At 38.0% G+C, this 9862-nt stretch overlaps 1 protein-coding gene across 1 annotated transcript; it reads right to left on the bottom strand.

Moving 5' to 3' along the window:
- Nucleotides 1-4275: 4275 nt before the first annotated feature.
- Nucleotides 4276-6080, bottom strand: LOC119072567. The gene is made up of 2 exons (XM_037177807.1): nt 5793-6080; nt 4276-5527 (listed from the first exon to the last, which is right to left on the bottom strand). The coding sequence occupies exons 1-2, from the start codon at nt 5949-5951 to the stop codon at nt 4361-4363; spliced, it is 1326 nt and encodes a 441-aa protein (XP_037033702.1). The 5' UTR covers nt 5952-6080; the 3' UTR covers nt 4276-4360.
- Between the last annotated feature and the right edge of the window lie 3782 nt (nt 6081-9862).

The following is a 9862-nucleotide window of genomic DNA, read 5'->3' as shown; positions in this document are numbered from 1 at the left end:
TTTCAAAGTTTATAGGTCCTGAATGAAATTTCCCGAATCGTAAGGTGGCAGTAACTCCAGCCCTGACTTAAAATTGTCTCATACGTCAGAAAAATTAAAATGGAGGTAAAAAAATTAGAATTCTACAGAATTTTTGTGTTAGTACACTTCAATCAAAATTGAAGCTCAACGAAAGTCGTGCCGCGGTAGGTTCATGGTGTCATAGATAGTAGAGGTCACTACCTACCCAACCACACTTGGTTGTAGTCGTTTGACCAACTCTGAGCAAAGTGAGCCGGTCAAACTGCTACAATCAAATGTATTTTCTGTTGAAAGCTACCGAATTCCTGGTCGGAATTGCGGTCGCACATTTTTCAAAAAGGATTCTGATGGAAAGATACCATCAAAAGTAAACTAAAATCCAGTAATTAAAAATCGCCCTAGTATGCTTTTTAGCAAAGCACCGATGCCTCTTAAGGCAACCACTGAAGCGGGTGACACCAAATTTTATAAACGCACTATCTGTAGGATAGTTTGAGAAATCATATCGAAGAAAATATTTTTTCGGAAAATTCAGAATTTTGTTTTTGTTAATTTGCATTTTTCATATAAACTTTGCAGCCGTTGACGCAATTTGTGTGTCACCGCCTTGGTGATCAACTCAGGGTTGTCTTAACCTGTTCTTTTAGAACCTCAATCAACCGTGCAATAAGATTCTGACAGAAAATGTATGGACTACCTAATGTGCCGTGATTTCATCAGCCTCCGAATATTTTCTATGTTCAGCTAGAAACAGTGCTGTGCTGACTAAAGATAAATTAAATGCAAAAAAATTAAAATTATAAAATTTATTGACCTTGAGTGGATGCAATAATTTAACAATTTCCTAATCCAATTTCAATTAACTGCAATTAATTCTGTCTTGCAAATCCGTTACATTGCTACAATAAATTATCTGAACTATTAAAATAATAGCTCGCAATCTGCCCCACAACGCACAAAAAACCTATAGCGCAAAAGAGAATTAAGATTTTGAGAGAGTAAACGTATGAAATTCTCTCATAAAATTTTGTATCTCGTTTCCACTATCTTGGTGTTTTTTTTTTGTTTTTTTGTCTTAAATCATTTGTTTTATCATTCCATAATAATTATTGCGCGGAATAAGTCTTCATCAAAAATATAAGAATGAAAAAAAAATCATTTTTTTTCGCATTGCAGGGCAGATCTGTGATTGCATTTTAAACTGTTCAGGAATATGCAACATCTAAACTAAGGCGAGTAGTTGGGGCACTGACGAACCACTGTAAGTTTAACGATCATCTCCATACATGTGGTCTTTCACCTCAGACTGGTGCACAGATCTTTACACTGGCCTCAGGTTCACCTTCGGGTATTACGAACTCCGCAATGAGGATTTGCCATCTTTAGGTGAAAATATAGCACTGCACAAACATAGAGCGTGCTATGGTAGAAAGCATCTTAACAGCTTTTCGCTAAAACTCGGAGTAGGCTTTGGAAGTACGAAACAAATGATGGTAGATCTGGGTTGCCGCTTCTATTTGTAGATTCTATCTAGAGTCTAATATACTCTAATATATGTTGTTACGTATACTAACCTGTCGTCTGACCTTGTAAATTTCATTGTATGAATGATTCTTGTTGAACTACGGAATTTAGAGAATAATGGAATTTTCTTCCACTCACAAACATGGTTTCCTTAGCTTCTAGTGATAGAATGGGTGTTCAAAAAACGGAAAAGTTCTTTACAAATCCTTCTAATGTGTTGTTGTCAGAAAATCAGTCGCAACAGCTCGGACTCTCACTTCGACTGAGTGTACCCAGCAAACAATGTGCTTCAATCCAGACAACGCCACAGAGGTAGACTACGCTAGGCCGACCAGATATAAGTGGTAAGGATAAACAGTTCGAAGACAAATTTATTTTCGAGATTTCAGCAATCGAGCCATTTTCCATTATTTTGGTTATTGGAGTTTCATATCCATCAGTCTTCTAGACCATATCATTGAGTTTTTTCTGATTGTTGTTTGTCCTCGAGTGAATTCGGAGATAGAATACTTTTTGTAAAACGGCTAAAATCAACGTACTTAGAACATGAGTGGCACTCTGAATAGAGTACTGAAATGGAACAGTGTGTCGAATTTTGGCACTGTAAAAAAATCTGGAAAATTTTTTCATACAAAAAAGTACTCTATTTGACAGCTGTCACTCGAAGCACTTTTGCTTGAAGTGCGTTGCTAAAATGAATCCAATCGGTTCATAGGTTTCTTCCATCGTACGGTAAAAACGAATTTTGACAGGCCGAAAACAACCGACCGTCATCCACAGAAGCAAACATAATCGCAACTTAAACAAATTTGTTCGTTAAAACTTCAAAGTGAGGTTGTATTAGCTTCTCTGTGGATGACGATTGACATTTTGAACGACCTTGGAAGAAACCTATCCCAACAAAAATCTCTTCGAGAAAAGTGTAACGCAGTCTTTGAAGTACAATTTCTAAAATGAATGATATCGCTAGAGTTGACGCTTTCAGCTTCGTTACGCAAAAATTAAATTTTACACCCAATTTTAGTTCAAACAAACTAGCTTAGTTTTTCTCATCATCTGCCAAATAATTTTTACCAAAAAAAATTTGACTGGAAACAACATTAAAGAAAATTCTCGCCTATATATAGTTGCCGCGTCTCAAAAAATTTTCTTCGTTCTTTTTTTGGAAGTTAGACTGCGTCAAGTCCTCCGATATCGCTCCGGACATGATTGTCACACGTCAAAATCCAATATAGGCCTGTCATAAAAACAAGCGCCAAAAGTGATTGCATGATTTACAGACAAGTTAAAAAAAATCAAAAGCGACTTGTATCTCTGCTGACTCTGCTCTGGTCGTTTTTCTTTCAATTTTGTAAGCCACTGACTCAGAAATTAGCAACTGAATAGTTATTTGTTAGCCTGGGTAATTGATGGAAGCTGAGTAAGTAGCTAGTCCGACCACATAGATCGAACGACGGTGGGTTAGTCAGTTATCACTGAAAGTAATGGTATGCCTTAGTCTGATACCATTCAGACGGCTGGCTACGGGCCTGCATTCAGAACGGCTAGTAGTAATTTCGCGTCGTATGGGCGCGAAATTACACTATTAAAGTAGGAATCTTGCGCCACGCGAAATTCCTACTTTATTAGTGTAATTTCGCGCCCATAAGGAATTTCTTGCTGGTAGGAATCTCGCAACGTCTCAGTTGCGATGCAGGCATCCTAACATTTTGTAAAAGGAAAATCCACTTTTTCTGAGTAAGGATACCGGTATCCTTGATGCAAAATATGTGTATCTCAGTTGGGATACCGGTATCCTTGATACATAATAGTTCAATCTCAGTTGGAATACCGGTATCCTAACGTTTTGTAAAAGGAAAATCCACACTTTCTATGTCGGGATACCGGTATCCTTGATGCAAAATACGTGTATGTCAGTTGGGATACCGGTATCCTAACGTTTTGTAAAAGGAAAATCCACACTTTCTATGTCGGGATACCGGTATCCTTGATGCAAAATACGTGTATGTCAGTTGGGATACCGGTATCCTAACGTTTTGTAAAAGGAAAATCCACACTTTCTATGTCGGGATACCGGTATCCTTGATACAAAATACGTGTATCTCAGTTGGGATACCGGTATCCAAACGTTTTGTAAAAGGAAAATCCACACTTTCTAAGGATACCGGTATCCCTGCTACAAAGCTCTAGGGTGTTAGAATAAAATTCGCATCTCCAAAATTTATGTGCCTGATACTCAACTGAATCTACCGCCAATTTATCGCCAGGTACTCGTAAAAATTCTCTAAATCAAGTTAGCCATTGAAAAATGTATGGGCGCGAAATTCCACTATAATATGTGTAATCTCGCGCGGCGCGAAATTACTCGTTACCTTCAGAACACACATAAATGTCAAGAGGAAGGAATTGAAACGGAAATCGTGAAACATTATCAAGGAGAACGAAAAGTGTGGATTTAGGCATGAATCACAATCGTGCCAAAGTCCTCACGTTCAATGTTGGTTTTGGTTACTCAAGTCAAGTGAAGTCACTGACTAGCAACTGAATACTTAATTGTTAGGCTAGGGAAAAAAGTTGGAAATTTCATTTTTAGGGTATTGTTGTCACCTGACAAAATAAAATTTCCAGCACAACGTCTTTCACAACAAAGGCCTCAGAAGTTTCATCTGAGGTGAAAAAGGACTATTTTCTCGCCTGCACTGTCAAAAGTATATTGAAACCAAAAACTCCATTTTTCGTCATTTACCATCACTACAATTGTATTTTACATCAAAGAGGGGACAAAAAATAGAAATTCAAAATATAAAAAAAAATCTTAAAAAAGTTTCTTGTTTGCTAACTTATTCAAATTATCACCATTCATGCTCAGCAACGTTCTTCGTGCCAACGCTTGCTTCAAAAGGGAATTATTTCGACTCTTCGGTGACGGAACCGCCTGTTGCTCTCGATAGAACGTCGTCGAAGCGCCAGTTTTATCCATAATTTTCTTTCCTTGCTTCATATAATAATCGACCGCCTCCAACGTATCGTTGAACTGATCGGGTGGCTCACCATCGGACATCGAAGAATTTAATTCAGCCTGATCAACAGACAGATTGGAAAATGAAGCTTCGTCGACGCTACTGTCGAATCGAATCAACGATACTGAATTGTTGCCGGTTGCTGGCGTTGCTGAACTTGCCGATGGAAGATCATTCTCGATACTGTCGAATCTCATTAAATTTATCGAATTTTCCTTTCCACTACTTTGCGTGACCGCTGACTTGCTGGATGATCGCGTTGATGGAGAGTCGAAATTGTCATAGAAACCGATGCGTCCCTTCATCGTTGGGAAGACGTTTGCGACGCTGGGCCGGTACGAACGTGTTTTGTCCGGTTTGCTGGATTCCTTGGCAACGTTCACACTCTCTCTCAGTGACAACGAATTACTGCTTCGCTCCTCACTCGAATTAAGACTTCGGATGGAAGACTCTTCCAGTATGGTAGACGGACGTCTCAGTCCGACTAGTTTGATCGGTGACATAATCGATACAGGCTTGCGAACCGGCTCAAAAACTGAATCGTCGGAGTCGGAATCGTGAACAAGAAACGATGGCGCTTCAACGTCATCAAGTAGGGTTGTGTCATTGACATTGTTTTGAGGTGATTCGCAGAGTTGCTCCATTTCCAGAAAACTTTCGTCGCTTTTTCGTGGTGATTCGCAGAGTTTCTCCATTTCCAAAAAACTTTCATCGGAAACTTGCCACATGAATGGGTAAGACTTTTCGTTGGAGTCGGCATTGCCAATCGGGCATATTACTTGACCACGACGAGTCGGCTGAGGCGTCTGTGGATGATAATATTCGTGGAACGTTTCGTCGCTCAGTCCTTCGTCATCCTTTTCGGTTTGTGTTGGTTGCGTTTGTGTCGTGTTCCCTTTTTTTGAGTTCCGGATCAAAGTTACGTGCGGATTGTTGATCAAAATATTGGCAAAACTTTCGTCCTGTAAATACAAAATTAGATGTCTCGTCAACTGACTTCAAGCTAAAGCTATGCGATGAGGCCTTGACAGGGGAGAAACAAAAAATCAATTGAGAGAACACATCGACAACGGGAATGTTTTCATTACGAAAACAATAGACATCAAAACAAAGCAAATGACTCAATGCTACCAGCAAAATACAAAATCGACCTGCGATAATTTAACCCAAGACAGAAGTAGCCGACGTAGAAAGAAAAATATTTTAAGACAAAGAATAAAGGCTTACCAGGCGGCTGAACGAATCAACTAAAGATTCATCCGAAGTCGATTCATCAAGAACAGAAACGGTATTCATGGTAGTTTTGTTCTTCTGTTGAAAATATCGTTCAATTTTTTCGCGCACTGACATCTGCGGATCATCGGCAAACGAGAAACCGGTTGCCATGATTGGATTCGATTTAGGAATTGTTAGTATTCTCACACAAAAATCATTTATAATAAGGGACAATTGTATACCACCGTTGAAATACGAATGATTTTTTTCGGTTAGTCCAATGACATTCAAAATTGGCGTCATCTCTCGGTTCGATTGGATTTCAAACCAGAGATGGGAGCATCAATTTTTCGTTAAATATTTTTCAGATAATTCGCAGGGAGATGATAGATTTTATGAAGTGGATGTCTTTGAGTAATCATACCTGGAGTGGTATTTCGTACGGTAAATTATGTCCCCAACATCAGTTTGTAAAAGATGAATATTTCGTACGATTTTACGTAGAATTTTACACCAACACATGTAGGCGATGACATTTTTGGTAGTTGTCATTTTAGTATTTTGAAATCAAGTATCGCGAATGTAAATTTTTGTTTTTATTTAATATTCGGGACAATTTATCTTTAATTTACTCTGAAAATATTGTGTAGACGCTTTTTTCGTGTGTGGCTTATATTAGGAGAAGAAAAAACTTCTCAACTTTCAAGCGTTTTTTATGAATTGTGTCAAAATTGTACTAATTCGAAAATATTTTTCACGGAAACTTTTTGCAAATATTTTAATCCATTGAAATAAATCACTCTTCTTAGAGTAGACTTCCATCTCTGAAAGGATCCAACCTCATCCCCAAGGTAATCGTTCCAATATTTTATTATTTTTTTAATTCAAAAGATTTGTGTAGCAAAAAATTTCGAAACTTTCGCACTAATTTGCCCACCAATTTTCACAATATCAAATATTTCGTTTTTCATGTTGGGGACACAATTTTGACGTAATTTTGTTCGTAATTTCCGGTCTATATATAATTCGTCTAAGGTGGATGTAGTTTGTAACGAGGCTGTAAACTTTGGGAAGGTCATGCAAATCGCCATTTTATTAGATACGCGGGAACACACCACTTCTGAAGATTTTACATATCTAAAAAAATCACCACCGTGACGACGACGATAATCGTCAGAATAGGTGAATTTTTGTATGAAATCCGCCATTTTTTCATCGGCTGTGGTGTGTTATTAGCGTATCTGTATCTGAGTGACCTCCCAAAAGTTTACAGCCTTGGTTTGAAAGACTGATAAGTTGATCACGAAGGCGGTTGCAAAGGGCACATACAGCAATATTCGTTAAGTTTAATCAGTGAATTTTGACAAGTCTACTCATATAGAGTGTTAAAAGAGCGACAAAAGAAAATTAAACAATTGGTTTCGATGGGTCATCCGTCCAAATTTGAAAGGTAATTTCACTGAGTTTGATATTCTCTTTAAACACTCTATAAATTAGCCTTGAACATTGCTGTACGTGCCCATGTACATAGAAAGTAATGCAACATACATATTGAATTCCTTTGCGTCAAGTTGCAGCTAGTGGTGAGATGAATTCGATTCGACACAAACTTGGCAGGTGCAACATTAGTCACAAGAAAATATGACTTGGACAACGTTACTAAATAGCCTCAATACAAACAACACACACTCTACGGATCCGTAGAGTGTGTGTTGTTCGTATTGAGGCTATTTAAACGTTACAAAAATGAATTCACCTGAAATTCGAGATCCATATTTTCTCTGATTGGCTGAGGGTTTATATTACCTTCGGTGTTTATATACTTTGGGCGGTTGTAGCATAATTTTCTAGTGGTTTCTCCATAGACGTAATGAGACCTGGTTCTTTCATAGCCTTGTGAGTATACAGTTTAAAATAAGCGAATGGATTGTGGATTTGAGTACTATTTCACAAGACGAAGTCGACCTTGTGTCACTTCACACGAACAATATTTTCATGGAAAATTTAAATTTCTTAACAAATGATTTGTTTTTTAAATTTTTGAACGCCATCGCTCCATCGCCATCGATTTTTCCATAATATTTTCTTTTAGTATACACAGAACGTGCTTGTTTAATTTGATGAAGGAGCCACTAAAATATTTGCCTTCGTGGTCAATTCACATGCGTCTAAGCCTGCACTTTCAGAAACTAGGCTCGCACCAAGGTTCTGAGAGAACAGGTTAAGACAACACTGAGTTGATCACGAAGGCGGTGACACACAATAGCGTCAACGGCTGCGAAATTTATATGTAAAATGGGACTTAACAAAAACAAAATTCTGAATTTTCGAGAAAAATATTTTCTTTTTTAGAATTGAATTGAATTGAATTTATTGACACCGCCAAAAAACTGGCTGAATATAAAAATGTACAAAATATACAAAATATACAAACGTAGATAACATAAATACTTAAGACTACTTCCGTCAAACACTAAAAACCAAGCTCCTCTAAAATTAAACTTTTAAACGTCGTTCTATTCTCACACCTAGTCACAACCGCTTTATGCTTATTAATAAGTCTAATCAGCCGAACGATCGGTTGTTCTGATAAATACACATTCGAAAACCGCGGCTCAACCAGCAATTTCATAGTAGTCTCTCGAAAACCGTAAACACTTTCACTTCGAACAAATCTAGGCGAGATAATATCATCAGTCACGTTTCCTTTATACAAATCAAAAGCAAGCATTGCATTAGCTATTGTTCGACGAGTATCCAAACTTTGTAACTTCAGTTGCTTGCATCGATCCTCGTAAGGAGCCAACCTGTATGTCGTTGCGTTACTACGGCTTTCTAGCAAATAGATAACGAACTGTTTCTGTATAGATTCAATATCGTCTTTGTAGATTTGCGCCGCAGGATTCCAAATTGTTGATGCAAATTCCAGCCTTGGACGTACATAAGCCAAATAGAGTATACGTTGTGTCTCTTTGGTAAAATTGCCGTTGGAAAAATGTTTAATGCATCCAATCATCTGGCGACACTTCATTCCCATATGCTCAATGTGACTGCCCGGGTGAAACCACCTGTTGACCAAAAATCCCAAATCGTTCATTTCTTCGACTCTCTCTATGACGTGATCACCCATTGTGTAATCGGCTTTGATGAACGATGATTCACTTCGGTAAATGCTGAATATGTAACATTTGTCCTTGTTGAATTGAAGACGATTCTCTGTGTTCCATCTATTAACGTTATCGATATCTCGCTGCATTCGATGTATATCGCTGTGATCGAAGATAATGGACGCCAACTTGATGTCATCCGCAAATAGTAGAGGGCACACAAATTCAATAACGTCGACTACATCATCGATAAACACTGTGAACATTTGTGGGCCAAGAGAACTTCCGGCCGGTACTCCAGATGTAGATTCGTACATCTTGACTTAAAAATGCTGATTTGAACGTAATTGGTCCTCCCAACCAGATATTGACACATCCACCTTGCTGTTTTCTTCCCAATACCTATCAATTCACATGCGTCTAAGCCTGCACTTTCAGAAACTAGGCTCGCACCAAGGTTCTGAGAGAACAGGTTAAGACAACACTGAGTTGATCACGAAGGCGGTGACACACAATAGCGTCAACGGCTGCGAAATTTATATGTAAAATGGGACTTAACAAAACAAAATTCTGAATTTTCGAGAAAAATATTTTCTTCAAGTTGATTTCTCCCACTGTTTATAAAATTTAGTGTCACCCGCCTTCGTAGTTGTCTTAACCTGTTCTTTCAGAACTTTGGCTCGCACTACCTCTCCATGATCTACGTTAATATCGTTAATATGGTTTTAACGAAGGTCTAAATTGAACCAGCTCCGACATTTTGACGTTTCTTATCTCTTCTCAATTTTTATGTATGGAAGTGTTTATTTTGATGGGCTGTAAACTGTTTGGCGAATTACATGCCCTTCTATACCTTGAATCAACATTCAAAAATGATTTCAATGTACGAAGCAGGCAGCAGTTCCATTTTATTCGAAACAAATTCGTTGCTCATCAACGAGAATATGAAAATTTAGTGAAAATTCTTCACTGTTT

The sequence above is a fragment of the Bradysia coprophila genome (genome assembly GCF_014529535.1).
Source record: "Bradysia coprophila strain Holo2 chromosome IV unlocalized genomic scaffold, BU_Bcop_v1 contig_84, whole genome shotgun sequence".
NCBI classification, from domain to species: Eukaryota; Metazoa; Arthropoda; class Insecta; order Diptera; family Sciaridae; genus Bradysia; species Bradysia coprophila.
This window is presented reverse-complemented; position numbering and strand designations above follow the sequence as displayed.